General features: G+C 27.9%; 1 protein-coding gene and 1 long non-coding RNA gene across 8 annotated transcripts in view; one reads left to right on the top strand and one right to left on the bottom strand.

Moving 5' to 3' along the window:
* The window catches only part of LOC106681107 (G protein alpha q subunit), a 101,568-nt gene extending 82,279 nt beyond the window's left edge, over positions 1 to 19,289 (top strand). For 3 of the 7 annotated variants that reach the window (XM_024360168.2, XM_014421277.3, XM_014421268.3), the window contains 2 exons: positions 2,995 to 3,102; positions 17,767 to 19,289. In XM_024360168.2, coding sequence (XP_024215936.1) covers positions 2,995 to 3,102; positions 17,767 to 17,849 — 191 coding nt within the window. In that variant the 3' untranslated portion in view covers positions 17,850 to 19,289. Of the gene's footprint in view, positions 1 to 2,994; positions 3,176 to 3,859; positions 4,057 to 8,301; positions 8,534 to 17,766 lie in introns of those variants that run through there. The other 4 variants (XM_067052205.1, XM_067052206.1, XM_014421286.3 and 1 more) reach the window with 4 other exon arrangements.
* A 1,104-nt stretch (positions 19,290 to 20,393) lies between these two features.
* LOC136796967 (uncharacterized) lies at positions 20,394 to 23,181 on the bottom strand. The gene is made up of 3 exons (XR_010844755.1): positions 22,946 to 23,181; positions 22,783 to 22,871; positions 20,394 to 20,757 (listed from the first exon to the last, which is right to left on the bottom strand). It is a non-coding gene; the product is annotated as an uncharacterized lncRNA (long non-coding RNA).
* Between the last annotated feature and the right edge of the window lie 2,282 nt (positions 23,182 to 25,463).

Below are 25,463 nucleotides of genomic sequence, written 5' to 3'. Positions count from 1 at the left end.
AATAAAATATGGAATTGAGTGAAAACCATATGGAAAAGCTAGAAGTTGAATAAAAGAGATCTTATTCCAACATAATATAGTTAGAATATTGACAATATTCTGATGGAAGTTATTGTTCATCTCAACATCTTCATAAAAAGAACAAACAACTTCCTAGGAAATAAAATCCTGAATAAAAACAAAATATGGGATCGGATGAGAACCAAATGAAAAAGCTAGAAGCAGAATACAAGAGGAAACTACAAGAAATCATATTCCAACATAACGGAGTTAGAATATTAGTACTAGAAGATGAGGAAACCTGAAAGATAATGCAAACAAATATAGAATATTGATAATATTATAATGGAAGTTTCTTTTGTTATCTCAACATCTTAATATAACTAGAACAAATAACTTCTTAGGAAATATAAGTAATAAAATAGTTCAAAGAATGAAAGATACATCCTCTCAAAAATATGTGGTGCCGTAACATCCTGAGATCCATCCCTAGGCTATAGTGACTACCTTGGGGTCCGGGTCCCCGGCCACTGCTGGGATCTTATATGATCAAGGTCTCAGACCAGATGATGCATCATGGCCGTTTGAGAAAAAACCAAAATGTACCCAATTGAAAATTTTTAATAGTAAGAAAAAAATTATTTCCTTTTTCCTATTATATTTTATAATCATATTTTATGAAGAATTGCTTGAACAATGGTTATGTAAAGGTGGCTGTATTGGGTAAAATGCGAGACTCTAAATCCTTTTTGAATATGTGGGCTGGTAGATTTTTAGTGGACTGTATGGAAAGTTATATTATAAAAGGTTCAATACAGTGACAGTGATAAAAATATTTTAATGAGGTGTTAATCGTAGAGTGATATGAGAAGAAGATGGTCGGGGGTCTGGTCAGTAAACTTACACAATTAATTTATTTATGCCGATATTTCGATAGAATATAATATTGTAAAGGTTAGATTTGTACAAAATAAATGATCTAAAAAAACAGATAGTGTTCCAGTAAATAAAGAAATTAACATGATCAAAGATACAGAAGAAAATGTGAATGATGAGTGTTACGGTGGGTAGGGGTTCAAAAGGAACCTTTACAAGCCCAACCGGATAAATGAATAGCCGAATTTGGTTAATTTTGTAATTTAAATAATTGAACATAATAAACTGTAAAACAAAATATTCGAATATATATTAACCTGAAAAATAAAAAAAGGAACTTAACCCAACTTAAAACTATTACAAAATTAAATTAAGTTGAACAAAAGAGAAAAAAAAATGTCTATATCACCATGGGTGATTGATGGGGCCCCTGCTGTGGGTAGGTTATGTCCTTGTGAAGGTAGGGTCAGAAAAGGGGTACATCTGGCCCGCCTTGTCCTCTTGGGGGATGAGCCGAAGTAGTCTACCCGCCGTGACGAAAATACTTTAAGACGTCGGAGATGGCCAGAATGCTAGCAACTAGGAGTACATAGTGAGGAGACACTGTAGACGGTGTGTGTGCATACATAAAGACACTAAGAAGTTATCTGTCTGTTTGCAGTATTAAAAACATCTGTGACATAATCAATTACCGATCATCATATGTTGGCCGCAACAATGAGTAATGGAATTAACATAATAAAATATGTAAGTAATGTATAAAAATATGAAAAACAATTTTAATGAACATAATGAAATGTATATTTCCAAGTTTGTTTATTTTTATGTTTCCCTGAATTGAGGTTGTTATCTCATTTTGTTTTTTTAGCCCGGATGAAGGCCTATATAAGTTTTGTTTATTTGTGTTCTTTGCTGATCTTACCCTCGACCATCTTCTCCTCATATCAAGAAATATTCCATTTGAATACATTACATGGATTATCAAATTGCCGAAAGTGAAACATTAAGGTTAATTCTATTAATAATTTTAATACCTGGGGGTATTGCTGATAATGTGTCATGTAGTTAAGTGGTATAAGAAAAAAAAGAAACATCCTGATGTGGGTTCATAATTTTGCTAATTACTATTTATCTCTTCCTTTTCTTCACTCATCTTCTCCCCTTGCCGGGGAACGGTTTCTCACTCAATTCATTTTTGCAGAAATCGAAATTTTTACCAAAACCTGAATTATTTACAATATTGAAGAAGCAACTACAAGGGTTGCCATGGCAGCCAGCTACTATATGAGCCGCTAGTAATCCCAATTTCGCGAATATGGAACAATGTCAAATTAATTTTAGTCCTAACTAGTACACCACATAGACGTCAGTTGTTTATATAAAGTTTAAATATTATAATGATTAGTTAACTCATGGTTAACATAATTATTATCAATATATAAATTTTGTGCTCCTCAGAACTATTCATTTCAATAAGATATAAGTATTTTAAAATGTAACTTATCCTTTTGTAGCCATCATCCGCACTTCATAGTTACTTGCTTCATATTTCCTCATCTTAAAATATCTTTCTGTGGCTTTGGTAATTCTTATTCCCAGATATATATAGTTAATTCTGATATATATATATATATATATATATATAGTTAATTTTGATTAATCAAGACATTTCCCATATATTATTCATTTCATATTATATATATAAAGACCACAGGCCATCACGATTGTCTGTATGTGGATTTTTCACTACAAGTGATTTTAACTCATAGTGGAAGATCGACAGTCAACTCAGGAAGCCTGATAATTTAGGGTGAAATGAAATATTGGGACAAATTTTATAAATAAGTTTTAATTATTAGCATTAACTATTCCACTTACAATATTCTTGTAATTTTTATTAGTCTGGTACAATTGATATAGTATTTTGTATTGCTTGTAAATTGTTGTTAATTATTCATTTAATTTTTTTTTCATAGTTGAGCAACAAAAAATTATCCTATTGAGAAAAAAAAGAATTTATAAAATCTATTGAGGTTAATTCTTGTTGTTAAAGTTGATATATATTATGTAATATATATATAGTTTTAGAGTAGATAATAACCTATGTTGTGTATTTAGGTCCGCAACGAGATGCGATAGCAGCCAGGGAGTTTATATTGAGAATGTTCGTTGATTTAAATCCGGACAGTGAAAAGATCATTTATTCACATTTCACATGTGCAACAGGTAGATTTATCGAATCAAGGTTTTCGGCATGTGAATGTGGAACGGAACGTGTTGCTAACGCATTAACCTGCATGTGCTTATTCTTTTATTGCTTTATTTATAATTTATTAAAATTATCTTTAATAATTTAAAGATACTTTTCTAATATTTTCAAATTAATTTTTACCAATATTTAAATTTTTATAGAGAGATGGTTTTATTTTTATGATTATATTCATTAGAAGAAATTTTCAATCTTCAGTGTTGTTAAAAAAATTTTGCTCTAACTTGTTCTCAACAGCATAGTTTAGTTTTATTTCAAGAAACGAAAAGAACTTTCCGGCAGACCTAATATATATTGTGAAATATGAGAAGTAATAAAAAAGTAAGAATAGTTCCAGTTGTGTGTGGTCCTAGGTAAGAACACGAACTACGATTTATCTTGTCAGCAGTCGGCAATCAACTTGTTAACACGTTGACTGCCGCAGTACTTTTCAAGATTTCAATTAAGGAAGCCAAGTAAGCAAACTATGAGTTATCTCATAGGTTGGTGTATGAGGCCATCAACTACAAGATAATTCGTAGTTGGCAGTCAACGTGTTAAAATTCCTCTCTCTTATTTACAAATGATTATTTCAATTCATTTTTTTTTAAATATTTGTAAAAATTAATACTTACTTGGCTTTTCATACGATCTTTTTTATCCATCGGTGTTGCATGTTATTCTAATATGTGTTTTTTTGTTTTGTTTTGTTTTTTTTCTTGTGCATGCTAACAGATACTGAAAATATCAAGCTGGTCTTCTGTGCGGTGAAGGATACAATTATGCAGTCAGCTTTAAAAGAATTCAACTTAGCTTAAATATCACAAATAGTGGACGTCTTACAGCGTCTCACTGTTTGTGGTTTTGCTTCTTAAACAAATGCATGTATTTTGTATGCACGATTTGAACCTGTGCTGGTCTTTATTCAAATAAATCATATTGAATAATTATTTAATTAAAATATTTATTTGTTGTTTATTATCCCTTTTACTTTTGTTTTTTTCTATTTATCATGTTATTAATTAAATTATAAAAATACTTTATAAATAAAAGCCATATTTATTTTGATTTTGAACAAAACTTTATTCCCTCAGTTATATCTTCGATATATTTTTTCTTTAATATATTTCACAAATTAGGAAACGCCAATATTAGCAAACTATTATGTTATTTCTATATTATGACGGAAGGCTTTTCGAAGGCAATTATAATCCAAGGAAGATCAATCTGTTTTAATTTCTACTATTAGATTTATACAGACATAAAATCAATGAAGGAATCATTTAGCAAGCGTAATGGCATACAAAGTAGCTAAAAATTGTAAAAATAATTTAAAATAGCTTGGACATCAAAACAGGATTTAATACTTTCATAAGAAATAATTGAAGTTAATAATGAGTAAGCGCATCTAACCTGTTGATATCCTGATGAAACTTATATTTGTAATGTAACAAGGAAAAGAAAATTGTATTGTGGTGTTAAATATTGACTGGAAAAAAACTTGATGGGTTTATATTTGTCGTGGTGTTTATGTATAATTAATTAGTTCTGACTCCAATGGAATATGTGAGGAACCATACACCAGAAGACCTTGACAGTGTGTGTTCAGTAGGTTAAGGGGAAATACGCAATTTGGTTTATCAAATTGTGTTAATTTATTTCTCTGGGGCTATAAAAGGCTGATTTCTATGGATTCTAAAAGTGCATTTATAAATATAATAATTGGTTGTACTCAAGGCAAGTTAAATTATTTGCAAGAAGCAGTACATATATCAATGTAAGATGTCTGTGCTGAGTTTAGTAGTTCACTTTGCGACAGCTAGCTTCATCATAACAGTTACAGTATAGACCAGCAGATAGCAGTGTTGCTACATAATAATGCTGCCAATCCAACAACAAAAGGTCAAAACAAAATAAAAATGTACAGAAGATTTTTTGGAAGAAAAGAACTTATTTTAAAATTAAATGTGTCTTGTTTTTGTACCTTATCTTTGTTATCTTCATCGATGAATCTTATGACTTAAATCTTATTGCCTGAGACTGCTGCTATTTCTGACTGATTCTTTCATCTTTTAATCCTGTCTTCCTAACAATTAGTTTAAATCAATTGTATACTTCTTTTCTTCTCAAAAATATTATTGTTCAATTTATCCTTATTTTCTCTTCAACAAATATTTTTAGTGTTCCTCCCTCTTCTATCTTATTACTAACATTCCACAATCCTAATATATCAACTCTTATATAGATATACCCTTGATTTATAGCATAATTTTTACTAAATTTGATCGTATTTAAAACCTCCACATTCCTCTTGACCAGATGCCAGATGTTTTGATCAGGCTGAAGAGTTTTCATTTTTCATCGTTCATTCTCGATAGTCTAGAAATCATAAAATATTCTCATTTGCCAAACACTCATCAAATGAAAAATGCATATTTATTGTGTTTATATATTTCCTTTGGCCTAAGCTTTATGTTGTGATATATTATAATGATATATTGGTCAAAGTAATGAAAGTTAAGCAATCTCAAACATAGTAAGTACTTGGATGGGTAACCATTCATGAGGAAATTCCACATTTCTTCCCCATATGGGTTTGTGAGGCCCTCAGTCTATTGGAGGCATCTGAAACTGACCAGGCATAGGAATAAAGTAACTATCGTAGTCAGTAATCGTGTTGTAGTTTTCTCCAGTGTTCAATGACTACTATGAGGGATGGTCAGCTTTTGGGAGAAGAGAAATATAGGTCCTTTTATGCATCCTAACCTTGAAAAGTCGTACTTGAACCAAAATTAGTCAGTGAGAACTTTGCCAAACTGGCCCTTAAGTGAACAGATCTATACATGTCTGTATTAGTTTTCTTTGTAAAGCCCTTTGTTATTGTTTTGTAATTCCTCATGCAATTATAGCTCTATATATAGTTTCTACGCTAGACTCATTCAAACATCTATTTCTTTACCTTATCAACTCATCTTTCTGAACAAATCTAATCTTTGGGCATTTATAGAAAAATGTTATGCACCTTATTATTAATATCGCTTATTTTCTGGTAAATGCAATACTTACACACAGAAAAGCCTGTATTTCTTCTTCATCTTATTTTTAAAAAATGTTTATATTATCAAAAATTGTTCATTTATTTAATTGGTACTGGTCTATTATGGAGTTTGCTCAGCTTTTCTTTTTTCTACTGTTACTGGGAAGGTTCAGCTGTTTATCTGAGTGGTATAAAATTAAATTATAAATTTAACATTTCACCCCACTTTGCAGGGTTAAAAAAGATACAAAACAACAAAAAATATTTTGACAATGTAAGGTAATAAGATTACAATAAAGTAAACTAAGGTGGGGTTAAAAATTATGTGAATATAAATTAAAAATTATATGGAAATAAACAAAAGAAAAAAAATAAGTTTTACGATAATTAGTATATAAAAAATAAATAACATAGACCTTAAATTCTAGCAGACTATTTGCTAGTACATCTTATTTTTATTTCATTTGCATGTAGGCATGGTGAAAAAATCGAGTTAGACTTTATAAGAATCACCTTGTAAAATTGTTGGAGCTACAGAAATCTGTTGATTATTTGTAATGATTTTCATCTATTGCGATCAGTGATATGTTTTTTAGAGTTTCATTTACTTTTACTCTATTAGATGTCTGATAAGAAAGAAGGAATTGGTATAGGATAATAACTCAGTTTTATTGACACCATAGCAGTGCTGTCTGGTGGTAGAACTAGTAATCAAGCCTAATCTTTGGCATGGCCTCTGTAATGGACCAGTATTCTTTTATTTTTCTATATTTTATATTAATATTTTTATTTCAGTTATTTAACTAGGCATTATTATTTATAATTTGGTAATTATTTACTTTCACTCCTCCAAAAAAGGTGGGAACAATTACTTCTTGACTGGACTACAAACCTTTTAAATATGAATTTCCCGCCCATTCAACAGGAACTTTTTCCCTCTACCATGGAAATTCAAGGGAGGAAACCTCATAGATCTTATTTGAAAACAATTAAAAGGAGACTAGAGTTAATAAGTTTAATCAAGTTGACCTAGTAAATTCAGGAGAATTTTCGGATTTATATCCAAAGAGTAGATCAAGGGTTAAATGTCAAACCTCAGAATTATGTCTGTGGAAATAAAGACCTTAATAGATATTAAAATATAGGAGAATTAGATGTACTTTGTCAGTTAAGAAATTTTATATCCCTCCTCAAACAATTGTAGCCACATCCTATTTTGAATCCACCGTAAAGGTTATGTGTATATTAGTTATTTTTGAAAAATTTATTTTAACTATTCAGTAAATACAAAATAAATACTTCACTTATTAAGTTTCTGGTTATAGAGTCAAATGATGCTATAAATATATAATATCTAGTATTTTTATTTTGTAATATGTATTCTAATATTAAATATCTAATACTGAAAATTGTCGAAAAAAGTAAAAGGATCCGCGAGTTGTAAACATGAGAGATCTATTAAATATTGATATTTATTAGTTGGGAGAAGTAAACGTGTTAAGAACTGCTACTGAAAAGTGTTTTGAATACACTTTTCTTTTTATTATAATAATAACCTAAACTTTAACTAAAGCAGGAAAAAAGTTAACATAAAGGGACATAAATTTTCCTTCTAGATCAGTGGTTAATATTATAAACTAACCTATATACTTATCGACATACAGTCTGGTCAAGAAATAATTGTCTTTTTTAGGAGAAATTATAGTAAACAATTACCTATAATTTTATTATATGATAAACTTAAAATTTAATCTTCCTCTTTATATATGTAGATGAAGCGAGTTTCAAAATCCATTATTATTCTTTGGGGACGATATGTCCTGGAACAAAGATTATTTTTTAATGATTGGAGAAGTTTGTCTCGGGGGGTGCGGTCAGCAAAGAACAACATAAATAAACAAAACCATATTTATTTATTTTATGCCGACGTTTCAGGACTATAGAACAAAATACACCTTTTGTTCTATAGCCCTGAAACTCAGGTCGAATCGTCGGCATAAAATAAATAAATATGGTTTTGTTTATTTATGTTGTTCTTTGCTGACCGCACCCCCCGACAAACTTCTCCAATCATTAATCTACGGTCAACTAACTACACCTCAAGATTATTTTTTATTTGATTTCATTATTTCACTAACAGATAGAGAAAATATCCAGCTCATCTTCTGTTCAGTTAAGGATAAGATCATGGCTCAATTAATGAAAACCTATAGCTTAGATTAAGCATCGCAAATCGTGGGATGTAATAATTTATCATTTGTGACTACCATTATTTGTAATTAAACTAAATGTTTATTGAATAATTGTTAAAATTGAAATTTATTTGTTCATCATTTCTTTACTTATTTTTGCCTTCATTACTTGATTAATTATACCATGGCTTACTTCTTATTTATTCATATTTAATCAATAAAATTGTATACAAAATCATATAAAATTGTATATTGATATATTTTGAATTATTAATAAAAAGTTGTTACATAATTTTAGCTCTAATGCCTTTTTATCCTTGAACTTTCCAAGATAAGTTGGAAAAAGCAAATGAACTGCTATATAATATATCCCATAATGAATAGATGTGTATAAAAAAATATCTATAATATTCCCTGCGACAAACAAAATACAATGTAATCTCGGTAATCTGACTTAATTGCTGCGGGGGGTGTTCAGATTACAGAAAGTATTAGAAAAAATGGTGTAAACAAATTTAAAAATATGAATTTACATAACCATTTTAATTTATTTATACTTATTTTATTAGAAATTTGACAGTTAGAAATTTAGAGAATTTAAAAAAAAAAAATGTTTTGCTAATTGATGATTTAATTTGTTAAAACTATAAGATTGTTCATTTATAAGTGAAAAGAAGTATAAATAAAAATTTAAAAAATACTAAAGGATTTATTTAAAATGTGATAAAAAACATGAGTTTACCAATAAAATTTCTATTATGCATATTTATACTATTAACTAAATTAGTTTTAAAGAATCAAATGATTTATACAATAGATATTATGCGTTTTTATTCTAACAAAATATAATATGAACTCTTTCATAGGAATTAGATTACCAAGTATCGAAACTATAAAAATTATCACTTTTAGTTTCCGCAGTGATTAAAATAACTTGTCTATAGATCAGTAAGTTAAAAATGTCCTTTATACATGTGTACTTTTATTTAAAGACAAAAATTTTATTGCTTGCAGAGTTTTCAGAGTACCAAGATTACACTTCTATTTCTCTCAATTAATTAAGAGAGAATTTTCAATTCACAAAAAATTAATTGATAATTCATTTTTTTAATTAATAATTATTCTCTTGACGGAAAATTCGTGGACTTGCCGGTCCGGATAGGAATCGTGGTTTGAGAGATGATCTCTTATTTTTTCATTATTTTTTATTTCAGAGTTGGGCAAAACTTGTGACTATACTTTTTAAATAAATATTTCAAGTACATAATGAATAATAAAAATACAAGTAGTATTTGGAAAAGAAAATGATTTCAATTATGGAGGATGTTATATCCGAACATATTGGAATGAGGGTTCTATAGATTCAGAACGTTGTTGGTTTGATTCGCACTTGGTTCAGTTAATATTTATTTCTCAGAGGTACCTGGGAAGTAAATTTTTACATTCCTCCTATTGGACTGTATAGGTCTTTAGTGGATGACATAAGGGAAAAAAAATTTAATTACGAGCTACTTAAAAGTATTTTGGAAGAAAAACATTTCAAATACTTTTCTATCTGTATCTGAAATACTCTTATGAATAATATTACAAAAGTATTTTAAATATAAGCCCGAAATATAAAGTACTATTTTAGTTCAAAATTTTTTTTTTTATTTAGTTTGATAAAATATGGTTGGTATTTTGTCCCCTAAATCCATAGTACAAAAAATTTATTTTATTGTGTATTTTAAAATACTGCCCAACTCTGTTTTATTTTTAAAAAAACATTGGAAATGAAAAAAATAAATCCAGAATCAAGCAAAATCATTTGTTTAAATAATTAAACTGATTAAATTAAACAAATCTATTTTAAACTAATAAATTGCCATTAATCCTAAATTACCAGCAGTTATTTTAATTTTTAATCAACCATTGAATTTTGAAAATGGAATATCAAGTTTGACTTTTTTTCTGCACCATATTTATCTTATTATTGTTATTTATCCTATTATTGTTGGCCTAGAATCTAAGTCTTGTGTCTCCAAAAAAAAAAAAAAAAAAACGTAAGTGTCAGAAAAAATAATCTTACTCTTAGTGCTCTATTGATGAAGAATAAAACCTTTTATTTTTCTCAGTAGCCATTTTGAACTTCTGTAAAGTTTATATTTTTTTGAGTTTCATGGTTATCATTCTAGGCCAATAATATACAATTTAATTTTAATATTAATTTTCCCTTGGTTTTTGCTTTTTATGTTTTTCATTAAGGTGGATGGATTTGCATGTTCGTATTTCATTTTCAAATAAGATTGATTTTGTTATGTTTTGTAGTTTGGTTTTGTTTGTTTGTACATGTACTTTTATATTTTGTTTTATTATGTTAATGGTTATATTAATACACTCAGTGTGGAAAATGTTTAATTATGTCTTATAAATTAAACCTTTGTATATAAATTCATGAAAAACTAGATCCAACAAATTATTTTATTATAGTTTAAAAATTAATTTAATTTATATATAAAGTTAAAAAATTTAAATTAGTAATAATCTAAAATATATTTCATAGTTCCAGGAATAATTCAGGAGAATTATGAACCGTTGTTAAAGAAATTTACTGGTTTTGGTTTATCTAGTTTTTCATGCATACCATAGGTATAGTGTATTTTGTTATGATAGTTTATATACAGGGTGAAGTACAATAAAGTGTAACTTTGAAAAGGCTGTAAATAAACATACATTTTTAAAAAGATAAACTTTATTTCCACCACTTGAATTCACAAAGAAAAGTAAGTATAAAAAATAAATGTTTATTTTTCGAGATTACTCACTAAACGTAAAAACATGAAGCAACTAATTTGTAGATGTTCTGGTAGGTTATTTAATATATGTTTGCTTAGATAAACCAAAGTAATCTTTCCATATGTTTTATTTAAATTAATGGCAGTACCTGTTCAATGAAAGAATAATTATTATACTTGCGGTCAAGAAGAAACAAAAAAAGTTCTCAGCTATTTTTTTAATTGATGATGTTTTGACCCACAATTTCGGTGAATATAAAAAGATACAAAGAAAGTAGAGCCAATGTAGGAGTGATAAGAAAAAAGATGTGAAGGTGGAGATATAAAATCTAACAAAAATAAAAAAAAAAAATTTAATTAAAATAATGAAGAATAGTGAACTGATATATAGGATAGTGAAATAATATATATTATTGAAAAGATCTGTTAATTTCGTTAACTTTGGAGATATAATAGCCAAGTAAGTAAATTAAATTAATAGATCTTTTTTATATTATTTATATGTATTGATAAGTATAAAGGATTTAAGACCATATTGATTTTTTAAGAGACATAAAAAAGTTTAAAAAAATTCTGCATAAAAACTTATACTTTATACCAATCGATAAAAATTTTTTTCCTGAGTCTGACTTAATATCGACATTTTTTGGACTTAAATTCTTTATGCTTATCAATACAGAAATATTCCTATGTATCAGTTTACTAATCTTAATTATGTTAATTCAAAATATATATAGGGATACATAGAAACATATATTATTGAAAAGATTAAGACATATATCTATTGATTTAATTAATTTAAGAGACATAATTACCAACTTTGTTAATTAATTTAATCTTTTCAATAATGTATATTCCTATGTACCAGTTCACTATTCATAATTTTTGTTTTTATCTTTTTCCTCCTTATAATTTTATTTAAGTATTATATAGTTTGTATATATCCATCTTCACATCTTTTTTTATATCTCTCTTTTACTGTTACTTTGACTTTCTTAGTATCTTTTTAGTTTTTGCCCTAATGAAGACTAACATCACGGGTTCAAATGTATCAGATTTCTTCTTCACTGCAGCCCTAAATGTCTCCTTTATGTTCACTTATATATTTGTAATATATATATATATATATATATATAATTATTTGGGATTGCATAGCTCATTGGTAATGTAATGGACTACTAACTCAAGAGATGTGGGTTTAAATCCGACTATGATAGATATTTATTATCTATTACCCGTAGCCGTTGAGTCAGCCCTGTGGGTTCAGAAACCGTCTGGGTCCACCCAGCCTTATGATTGGGTACTCCTAATTGAGTAAAAATCTGGCAGTAAAGTGTGATTTTTTAAATATATAATTATACCTGCAATATTGAATTTTCAATGACCAATTTTTAATAATAATTAACAAATAACATGTTAATAATTTCAGGCCTTGATTAGGGTCGAAACATTGGCACAAATAAGTTTTGCTTATTTGTTTGTTGACCGCACCACCAACCATCTCCTCAAATAAAACTAAAACTTAATCTTTTGTTTCTATGTCGATTGGCCATGACTCCAACATAAAATAGCCAAATTATCCAAATTTGGTTAATATCAACTAGTTACCTGAAAACCTTGACATAAATAGCTCCTTAAATTAGAGGAGCAATTTATTAGTCTCGAAAATTGATAGAGATAATAAACCTAAATGCAAGAAAGTGGCCGTCATCAAAAATTTGATCATAATTGGTCAATTGAAGTATACACTTATAATGTTTTTAGCTGAATCAATTTCATTAATCAACCTATTAGTTAAATTATCTGTTCAGTCGGGAAGCCAACATGAGTTTGTTATTTAAAGTTTTATGTTTATAATTTATCCAAATGCAGATTTGGTCTCAGTCGAGTTTGCTGTCAAGGAAAGGGAGCTCACACAGAACTCAAGGGTTCTTATAATGAGTCAATTAAATAAGATCTCGAAAACATTTTTAAAATCAATTAACTTCTTTAGTTAGTGAAGGAAATGAAAATGAATTAATCATTAATGATTAATAAATAAGAATCTTAAATTAGGTCTGTCTCTTTTAGTTCTAAATAAAGAGCAATGTCAAGCACAAATCTTTTATTAAATATTTTTTTAATCATTAGATTTCATCTCTTTGTATCTTGGATACGTAATAAGGCCTTGATGAAGGCTGAAATTCAGGTTGAAACGTTAGCACCAATAAATAAGATTTGTTTATTTGTGTATCTTTACTGACCGTACAACCGACCATCTTCTCATATCAATCTACTTTCAACTATTAATAACTCATTTAGTTTTATTTATTTTGACTACTGAAGTTTTGGCCTGTCTTTGGAAATAGATCATTGTTTTAAACTAACCTGTCTGTAAGCTAGCAACTGTAAATAAAGATATCCTTGAAAATATAATATAATTAAATTTAAGATCTGGTGTTTAAAAAAATAATTTGACATGTTTGAAATAGAAGGATATTAGAGGAAAAGGAAGAAATTGAAAAAATATTTAAAATCTAAGTACAGATGGGTTGCAGTGTAAGGTAAAATAAAAACCAATATGAATTTGGTGAATGACACAAATCTTCCTTGTTTAAGTATAATCATTTATTTCATATACATCAACAACGTTTCTATAATAACAGGAAGGTAATTATTCTCCTTAAAAATGCATAACTGTTGATATTATAAAAAAATGTTTTATTTATTAAGTGACAATAATATGATTCAATATTAGCACTAATGACAAAATAAGGAGATAATTATACTTTATATATAAAATATTTTTATCAGCAACCTGAAGATGGGGGATATATCCGAAACGTTGTTGTTGGTATATATGAAATAAATTATTATACTTAAACAAGAAAGATTTGTGTCATTCACTAACTTCATATTAATTATAGAAACTCTTCTGGTAGAAGATTATTAATTTAAGTATAAAAACCAATACGTTGTCAAACTAGAATTTTTTATTAATGCAGGATTTGTTATTCTGCTAAGTTACCTTATGATTTTATTTTTATTGGATTTATTATATAATTATAAATAACCATAATTATTGTAGGAAGATGGTCCAGGTGGCGGTCAATAAAAGTATCAAAATAGTAAAAGAAAACTATTTATTGTTAACCAATGTTTCGCCCCACTTTGCAGGGCTTCGTCAGGACTAAATAAAAGAACGAGATACAAACATTTTAGAATTAACAGAACATTAAAATAAAAACATTTCAATTTATAGACTATATTATTCTTTTTTATATAGTCTGGACTATCTTTTACATCTCAAGAAATACTAAGCGATGATTCAATTTGTTAAAACTATGATGATTCATATGGGAAGAAGATAGGTGACTGTACGAAGGTAGATTATAGAGAGATAGTCCAGTTGGCAGTCAATAAAGCTATCAAAATAGTAAAATAAAACTATTTATTGTTAACTAACATTTGCAGGGCTTCGTCAAGGCTAAATGAAAGAACAAGATACAAACATTTTAGAATTAACAAAACATTTCAAAACAATTGTTATGTTTGTAAATTATATAAAAAATAATCAATAATAACAATATAAGGTAGTATACATGCAGGAAGTCTGGTTTACAATAAGTAGTTTTTTAATGAGGTGTAGATAGTTGATTGTAGAAGTTTGTCGGGGGATGCGGTCAGCAAAGAACAACATAAATAAACAAAACCATATTTATTTATTTTATGCCGATGTTTCGACCTGAGTTTCAGGCCTACCTTCTACACCCCCCTGATGAAGACCTGAAACTCAGGTCGAAACTTTGGCATAAAATAAAAAAATATGGTTTTGTTTATTTATGTTGTTCTTTGCTGACCGCACCCCCCGACAAACTTCTCCAATTAATAAATAGTTTTCTTTTACTATTTTAATAGCTTTATTGACCACCACCCGGACTATCTTCCTACAATCTACTTCAAATTGTCAACTATCTTCTTCCAAAGATAATTAATATTATAAAATTGTTGGATCACCTGTTCTTTATTCGAATTTATATTAGCTCTTTAATGTAGAGCTGGCCGAATGATACCGTTGTATTATATTGCATGCTGTTGTATTAGTTATATTATTTCTTTCTGATTGTTGCCAGTTTTTTTCCTAAAATGATTAGAAAAAAGTAAATGCCTTTCAAGGTTTATATTAAGGTAGACAATTTCTCTCGAAATTTGTTTTTGTAAGATGTCTGTTATGGACTAGGCAGTATCTTTTGTTTATAGTATAAGATCGTTTATTGACCATTTGCCCCGTTGACCTAAGATGTGAGCCAACGTTGTGCCCCACTTAATCAGGGCTAAGAAAGATGTAAACAACTAAAATTATGTAACAGAGTAAGAGAATAAAATAACACTACACATGAGAGGTATTAATGATATGTTAAATGCAAAAGGTTTCAACATGCTAAATGGTATAAGTATAGGATTGTGAGAAGCCTAATTTGAAGTGTATGTTATTTCTTAAATGCAGAGGAACTCCTACGGGATTATAAAATCTCCAACAGCTTCGTCACATTTATCCTCCACCTCACTTTTTCCCTTGTTTCCTCTCCTAGTTTTTTTTTCCCATTACATTATTAAGAGTTTTAAAACGACCAAAACTAATAGAAGTGGTTTCCTATTTGCTGATAGAGGTTTAACTAGGTTGTATCGATTTTTAAAGGTTTGAGCTAATAACAAAAGTTCCCTTGAACACTAATTATGAGCAACTAACATGAAAGCGACAGTAGACCAACTGGTGTGGTTTGTTGCATGACGTCATTCATTCTCTATTCAGCAAAATTATTAACAGACTCTCAACCTAAAAATTAGGAGATATTTATCCATTTAACACACTGTAACTAGCTAGTTTAACTGAAGATCATTTATGATAGGAATATCCGTATAGACAAAAAAAACTTTTTTTTTTAATTTTGACTTTGACTTTTTTCATACTTTTTCCGTAGTCTGGAGTTAATTTTTGACAGCCCTATTGGCTCCAGGATAGTTGTAGAAATACCACAATTGAGAATGTAACTACAGCCTACTGAATCATTTTTGGAATACATCCAATCAAAAATGAAGTCATATTTTTTTTTTAAATGTATTTCTTCTAATCCTCCTTTTATTATTGATAAACAATCATAAATACAAAGAATGAGATACGTATTCACTAAAAATTTTCCCTTCAATTGCAAAGTGGTGTTAAAATGTAATGATCTGAAGGTGGTTTTAACAAATGTGACAAATGCCTGTGGATTTATAGAGGGGTAAGGGCCCCTGGTTTGTATATTTCTTCTTTTTTTTTCTTACCCTCCTTATATAAAATAAATTTAACATATATACATATAACAGGAAAATGATATATGTATACCTGTGAAATATTTCTTCGTGGCTAAGGTTAGTTGTAGGGTCCAATTAAGGTAGTTCAGGGATTGTATTTTGCTAAATAAAACACCAATTAAATATTTAGTATTAAAAAATAAGTCATTGAGAAGCAAAATTTTACTTGTTTATAAAAAAAAAAATTTGATTCTTGTAAGTTTAGAAAAAATTTATTGAGGCGGTTTCTATAAAAATGGTATTTATCTCAAAAATATGTTTTTATAAATCACCTTGTAAAGTTTTGTAGATGATGAATGTATCAAATTAGCTCTCATTTATTGTAGCTACCAGCTTATAAAATTTTGATATGCAATAAATAAATTAAATTACAGAAGGTTAGGGAGTGAAATATTTCATTGATTTACTAACTTCATTTCATATTCATTATAGTTAATTTATATCAGACTGTAATATAAAATTTGGAAGATATTTTGTATTATCTTTTCATGAATGTCGATATTTGTTCAACTGACCCCTTATCAAAAATTAGCTACACAAAATCCCCTAATTTTTTAAAATATAATTTGTATTTTTTTCTTATCAATATTATTAGTAGTTTTCTAATGAGGTATAAATAGTTGACTGTAGATTACTGATTGGAGAAGAAGGTCGGGGGGGGGGGAGGGAGGTGCGGTCAGCAAAAAAACATAAACAAAAAATTATTTATTTATGCCGACGTTTCGACTTGAGTTTCAGTCAGAACAATTTTTATACTTTTATTATTGGTTTAAATTTGATCTGTGATATTCGAAATTGAACTGAAGCATTAGAAAGTACTCACTGTATTTCCTTAAAGTTGAAGACATTTTTCTTCTAATCTTATTTTAATTTATGTTTGATAAACTTAGAAAAATATAAGGAAACTTACATTATTTTGTTATCTGTAAAAATTTTATCTCCATTCAATTTATTTTCTAAAGAAAATAAATTGAATGGAGATAAAATTTCTTCTTTAAAGTTTGTTGTTTTCTCTGATGAAGATCTATCTACAAGGTAGATAAGAAATTTGCAAAAAAAGAAACAAATGATAACTATAGATTTTAGTGTATTTATATTATCGTCTTCCACATTAGGAACTCTTATTGTTGATGTAAAAGTGAATTAAACAGTTTTTAAAGTTTATTAATTTCACATATTTTCCACATTGAGTTTTAAATTAAATCGCATGCTTGGATTTATTAATGTTATGAATAAAATTGTTTAATTTTTTAATAACTGTAATGTATCTGTCATTATTTCATCTCTATTTTTTTGTTTCAGATACGGAGAATATTCGTTTTGTATTTGCTGCCGTCAAGGATACAATATTACAGTCAAATTTGAAAGAATATAATTTAGTTTGAATGAGGTGCTGCGAGGACTTCGCTTTACCTAAATCTCATATTACTATACAGTATAGGATATATTAACTGCCATCGATCCCGAAATATCATTTATACGTCATACTGTTTTTTAAACGGAACGCCCGTTCTGTACAAAAAAGAAAGAAGATGAAAAATTAACTTATAAATGATACGGGGCGTTTTGGAATCATCGGTATTCATTTTTTTACACTTAGGGCGGGGTGGGGTCTTTTAAGTAGGAAGGATTACGAGTGAATTACACTCGAAAAAAATAATTATTAAACGAAGCTTTTTTGTACTGTGGGCGAAAAGATAACGAAAAAAAAATATTAGCTTGCATTTTGATTTGATGTAAATCTATTAACTTTATTGGCCCATAGTGCACTGAACCGTTTCTTTATCATGTATCTTTATAGGCCTGAAAAATTTACAAAAAGAAAAGAAAAGAAAAAAAAAAACAAAAAAAAAACAATATGTATGCACAAATTAAAAGTTACCAAAAAAAAAATAACGACCGTACCTACTGTACAGTTTTGTAAAGTGACCGATTTGTGTGTGTTAAGACTTTATTTGTCAACACTGAAATGTGATACCAACGTCGCATAAGTTATCCTAAAACATATTTATGCGTCACGTGTTTTGTACAGTCTCTTGACCCAAAATGAAAAAAAAATTTTAAAAAAAAGGGAAGAGGCTGTTTTTGAAAAAAAGAGACCAACAAACCTATTTCTTTCCTAAAGTAAAAAAAAAAATTTACCTCTATTTAAAAATACTTACAGGTGATTACATGTATGAACTATGACTATTTCATTTGTATAACGTATGCTACAGATTGTTTTTAAATCCTAGGAGGATCCGAATATTGTTTAGCGCGATGTAGGATGGTTTGTACAGTCAGTTTTATTATTTTGTCTCTTTTGAGCACTCGTTGTATTATAAGACAGCTCGAAACAGACATAAAATGCCTTTTTATTTTTCTTAGAAAGCTAATTGATCTTTCGAGATTTTATTTATTTTATCTCATGGCATTACATGTATTCCATGGATTTTGTTACTTTTCATAAAATGCATTTATTTATGTTATTATTGTATTTCATGAAAAAATATATTAAAAAATTGTTTGTTATATTGTAAAGACAAAATTAATAACACACTGTTGCTTTGACCGGCCTTTTTTTGGTCGGAATTGTTTGAATTTATATGTTTGTCTCTCGATATCTTGTCAGAAATAAAAACGAAAAAAAAAATGTAAAAAAAAAAATTAAAACAAACAAAAAAAAACCAAAAACAAAAACCATAGCTTTTTTTGCCATAAACAGCTGAATTGTAAAATGTTGTATGTATGTGTGCGAGAGCTTGTTTGTCTTTAAAAACCTACAATTTAGATCAATTTGTAAATCAACATTTTCTTGTCAACAAAATATATACCAATTTTTCTGATGTGTAGTATCTCATTTACCCTGTTTTCTAATTCTACTGTTTTTTATTTTTATATTTAAAGTATAAATTATATTAAACTAATGTTACCATATATTTTACAATCATCTCTTGATAACTCGCATTTTTTCTGATCCCTTGAGGAAACTACTCAAATCTCATTTAGATGAAAAAGCTTCTTGAAGAAAATCTTTGCTCCTCAAGCTAAAGGAATCCATTATCTATCTTTCCAATCGAATGATATATTATTTAGATTAAAATTATTAAAATCGCTATATTTATTACTTGAAATTTCTGATCTAATATCTAACCTCCATATGATCAAAAGTGTGAAAATAAATTTAAATCCTTGTACCTCAAGTAAAAATATTAGCTTTTGACTCGAAAGCATAACTTAAAGGTGATTGATCAGTCCTTTGAAATTAGAGTTATCGAGCTTTGACTGTATCACAATATTTGTTATGTTATTACTTTCATCTTGGAATTGTATTTGTGGAAATAAACAATGTAAAAAAATGTTTATTAATGATGAATCTTGCCCCATTCTGCTCTCATGGTTCAAGACTCTGAAGCGTGTCCATATCCATAACTTACAACAAAAGCTAAAAAACAATCAAATCATAATAAAAGTAATGAGAAGATAGTTGACCATGGATGGTATATATGAGAAGATGGTTGGGGTGTGGTCAGAGAATAACACAAATAAGTTTAAAAAAATTATTTATCAGTGCCAATTTTTCAGCCCGAATTTCTAGCCTTCATCAGGGCTAAGAACAAAGATAACAACCAATAAAAAAAAAAAAAAAAAAGAAAACTACAGAATGATTAAAGTAAATGAATGGAATATGGTTTGGGTGCGGTAAAAAAAAAAAAACCGAAATAGTAAATAATTATACTATTTGGGTTTTTTTTTTTTTTACCATACCCGGACCATATTCCATTCATCTATACACACGGTCAATCAATAATCTTCCATTAAAGTAAATAATTGTACAGAATGAAAATTAATAAAAATAATTATTATTTTCATTTTTATTTATATAAATAAATATTATTTTTATTAATTTTCATTCTGTACAATTATTTATTTTAATCATTCAGTATATATTTTTTATTCATTGGGGTTATCTTGTCTTTGTTCCTAGCCCCAATGAAGGCTGGAAATTCTGGCCGAACCATTTGCACTAATAAATCTATCTATCTGTGGCGCTACAACCCAATTTGGACCTTGGCATCCTCAATGAGCCTTCGCCATGTAGCCGCTCTCCAGTTGACTAATAAATAAGTTTTCTTCAACTTATTTGTGTTATTTTTTTATCGCACTCCCAAACATCTTCTCACATAGTAAAAATAGGAATAATAGTAATATACTTGATAATATAGAAACTAGGAGCACATCTCAGTTTTGGGTGTGCCGAGTGGATCAGAAACAGTCGACAAAGAAATTGATATTCAGCTCAGCCGTACCTCTCTGCAATCAAAGTTATACGAATGAAATTACATAAAAAATTTGGGTGTCTTATAGTGTTTACTGTATTTTTATATTTCTTTTTAATCCATTTTTTTTTTTTTTACATATATGTGTTTATTAATTTTTTTATACCTTTTTGTAATTCTTGTTTATTTTCACTTATCAGTGTAAATCTTAATTTTAGTTACTTGTATCTTTCTTAGCCCTGATAAAGCCCTATAACATTGACTTATATTAAATAGCTCATCATTATTTGAGTTGTTTTTTTTTTACCGCACCCAGATCATCTTTCTTTTATATATTACGCTCAACCTTCAAATATGTGTCAAAAAATAAATAATTCCAGAAGATAATAAGAGTCGGCGTATAATAAGATGACAGCATTGAGCTAAAGCTTTTGGAGACATTAGGCACCCACGGCCAATGTGATGCCGTGAGTGTCCCTCATTGAGTTGAAAATGCAACAATGTGAATAGTATACTTTTATTTTTAAAATATACCAAAGTTAGCATCAAATTTCAGAAATAGTTATATAAAAGATAGGCGTATACTGAAATAATTTTTTTTTTCATTTAATATCTCTCACTAAAAGTCAAAGGAATGAACGTTTTGGTTATAATACAAACCCTACATCATCATTTGTAAGTTCAAAACTGGTTATGCAAGAAAAGTTTTGCTGGTTCTGATTTAAATTAAATTTCTTAAACTACTTTATTGGAAGATTGTTGATTGACTATGTGTAATATATAAAAGAAAGAGGGTCTGGATGCGGTAAAAGCATCTCAAATAGTAATCAATTATTTAATGTGAGCCAACATTGTGTCCCACGTTGCGGGGCTAACAAAGATACCAACAACTAAAATAGATTCAGTGAAAAGAAAAAATTTACTAGAACCACAAATAAAATTAATGAATAGAAATAATAACAAATAAAAAATGGATAAAATAGAAATATAAAAATATAGAAAACACTAAAATAAGGGAAATTATAATAAAATTCAAGAAAAAATGAATACAAATATGAGAAGACCAACAGGATGGAAGGATGGGGGGAAAGTGATGGTTAACGGAAACAATTTTTACAATTCAAGAAAAAATTAACAGAATAGGGCACCCACCTTACAGGATAGAAATGAACACAAAAGTGAGAAGACCAACTGGATGGAAGGATGGGGGGAAAGTGGTGGTTAACGGAAACAATGATTACAATTGTTACAATTAAAAAAAAAATTAACAGAATAGGGCACCCACCATACAGAATAGAAGTGAATACAAAGGTGAGAAGACCAACAGGATGGAAGGATGGGGGAAAAGTTGCGGTTAACGGAAACAATTTTTACAATTCAAGAAAAAATGAACTGAATAGGGCACCCACCTTACAGAATAGAAGTGAGCACAAAGGTGAGAAGACCAACAGGATGGAAGGATGGGGGAAAAGTGGCAGTTAAGGGAAACAATGATTACATTTCAAAAAAATATAAAATAATGTTTTTTTTTTTCTGGCCAAGTTCTGATACTGGTAATAAGTTATAATTAAAACTATTATTTTGCTAGACTGGGCTTGATGATGGCTGGATTGGCCGAAACGTTGGACATATAATATGTTTTAATAAAGAAAGTTGAAATTTTTTATTGATAATTATTGTTATTAATAATTAATAAAGAAAGAAATTGAAGTAAGAAGGCTAATAATTCACACTATAAAAAAAAAAGCAGTGAAGAAAAAATGTAAGAAATCAAATCTCAATCATAAAGTTTTAAAAATTTTCATTAAGAGAGATATTTTAATGCAAACATTTTCAAGATCTCATTGTAATAATTGTATTAAAAAAATGAAGAAAACTTAAAAAATAAATATAAATGAATAGAATAATAATTAATAATAAAATACTGTAATGAATGATTGCAATATTTACTATATTTATATTACTTTAATTTACTTCCCACCTTTTTTTTTTTATATATATGTGTCAATATACATTTACAATGTATAAATGTGTCTACAACATTAAAGACTTATCATACTTTACAATATTTGTATCTCATTCTCAATTAGCCCTACAAAAGTAGAGAGAACCATTAGTTGCTAATAAATCTTTTTTGTTCTGATCCCTCTAAAACAGAAAAACAAAAACATGAATTAATAAATTGCATTACATGAGAGAACATAATTCAAATTGAGAACTACCTTTTTCTACCATTGATACTTGAAGGTGTCCAAGTGAGATAGTCATCTGAAGTTTGAGGTGACCGTTCTCTGAAAAACTCTATTTAAATCTTAGAAGGTGAGGGGCCTCCATGGGAACAGATAATAATAATTAAAGAAGAAATAAAATAAGTAAATAATAATAATAATTAAGATAGAGACAATGAAAGTAGTATTGTGCAAATAAAAAGGTTTTAAAGCTGTATGTGTACCTTTTTTGAATACTATGTGGACCATCTTCCTAAATTAATTATTAATAATTCCTAATAATCTTCCGCTTCAGATATAAGTGAATGATAGGATAAAAATAAGTGTATTTATTTATATTAATATAAGGAGCAAATACTGCTGAATTTTCATTTTATTTTGCTGATAATTATTTTTTAAAAGCTAGTTAGTTATAAAATATGTACAATAGAGCTCAGTGAATAGTTTTAGTTAAAGCCGCAAGAGGCCAGCACTGCCCAATCATTCATAAAATCTTAAGTAGTAGTTAAAGTAACTGCCAACAGAAAGCAGCACTTATAGTACTAAACACTATCTATTACCAAATATAGTTTCAAAACTGCTAAGAGATGGCAGCACAATTAAACTTGAACAACTATTGGTTCCTATTCTTCTTTGAGCAGGTGAAATTTCAATCCTCAACTAAAATATTTTAAGTAAGGAAAGTGAATTAACATTTATTTTACCTCTTTTTATCAAATAAAGATGGACTCTCCTTACTTTAAATATTTTAGTGTAAATTTAACAAATTAAATAACATTTTTATTATTAGAATTTAAATTTTGGACTAAGTTGGGATAGATTAGATTAATTTTGATAAAATGAGTAATTGAAATAGAGCTTGAAAAAATAGTTAATATAATACTTTCAACAGTGAGAATAATGGTATTCTGGAAATTATGATGAAGATTAATTTATTAAGTGCATAATCTTTTCATAATTTAAAAAGTTTTAACGAAAATTTACTAATGATAAATAATCCAACAAAGGCAAAGTGGCCTGCAATTATGTTGATTACCAATGCCTCGGCTGTGATAGAGCAATAAGATCCTTAAATGCAGGAGAGCAAAGATAATAAAAAAAGTGTTGAGACAAATGGATATTTTTTATAACTACTAAACTAATCTGTCTCAAACAAAAATTTGCATTATACATAAGTATGTTTTCTTTAAAAAACTAGAGAAAAACGGATACTAACCTTATTTAAGACTGTCATAACAGGTTAATTATGCCTTTTAACTTGTTTTCTGGAAGGGAAATCTTCCTTCTGTAAGCATATAAAATATATGTATTTAACAGCTGAATTAATTTGTAATGATAAAAAATTTAATCATCTTTTGCATAAGCCAATGAGGAAAAGGTCATTTAAGTAGTTATGTTATCTAAGTAGAGATTTAATATATAAGAGCATTTTTTAATAATAAATTTTACTGTTTAAATAAATCAGTTGGTATCCAAGTTAAATCCGAAATACTCTTTATTATTTCTTTAAAAGTCCAACATTTCGGCCAATTCAGCCATCCTCAATGACAATCTTAAATATAAATTTACACCTCACATCTAATTATTTAAAAATCTTTCGCAGGCTATTCTGTCCAGGTCATTAATTACAAGTAAAATCACATTTTTTTTCCTAACTTCATTAATTTTTAATTTTAGATCAACTTAACAAACACTATCAGTGTTATATCACTATCCGTGGTTAGGGAGACCACCCAAATCCACTAGTTTCTAACCTTGCCTCCACTTCCATTCCTGACAATCGTTCCACAACTTTGTTTTGAAAACGATCTTAAATAAAAAGCCAAAAAAAGTTTTTTTAGTAGAACATACTGTAATAGACAATTGTAAGTAATGTTTATAGTTATTAATCTTAAATTATACATTGTACTTTATAGTTTTTAAAATAATTAGTTGAAGAAATTCTTTGTACTGAAAAATTATTTTTTCATCGTAGAGTATGACTATCCAAACAATAAATTTACAAAATGTCGCCTAAATATAGTTTTCTTATTGAATTATTAATCCTTAAGATCAATAATAAAAAAAAATTATAGTCATAGTATAAACATTTAAATTATTTAATATTTAAACATTAAGAAATGTTTTTATTTCTTTTTCTGTTACATATTTTCAATTTTTTTTTTTTACTTTTATTTATTCTTTTCACTATTTTAAACTTTACAATTTTCTCTCTTACCCTAATATAATTCTTTTTTCATTATTTTAAACTTTACAATTTTCTCTCTTACCCTAATATAACTCTTTCTTTTTTTTTATATAAAATATAAGATAGAATTATAGTCAACAATATAATAAATAATAAACATTTTGAATATAGAAAAAATATATACACATAAAATTCCAATATGAACAACATGCACAGAATTGTATTCAAGTGAAATCTAAAGAAAACATAAATGCATACAAAAACAATAATAAATATATTAAAATAAAAGCAATAAATATAAAAGTGATAATTATAAAAAGTAAT

This window comes from Halyomorpha halys, unplaced genomic scaffold (genome assembly GCF_000696795.3).
Source record: "Halyomorpha halys isolate HHAL.00 unplaced genomic scaffold, Hhal_1.1 Scaffold19.1, whole genome shotgun sequence".
Taxonomy (NCBI): domain Eukaryota; kingdom Metazoa; phylum Arthropoda; class Insecta; order Hemiptera; family Pentatomidae; genus Halyomorpha; species Halyomorpha halys.
This window is presented reverse-complemented; position numbering and strand designations above follow the sequence as displayed.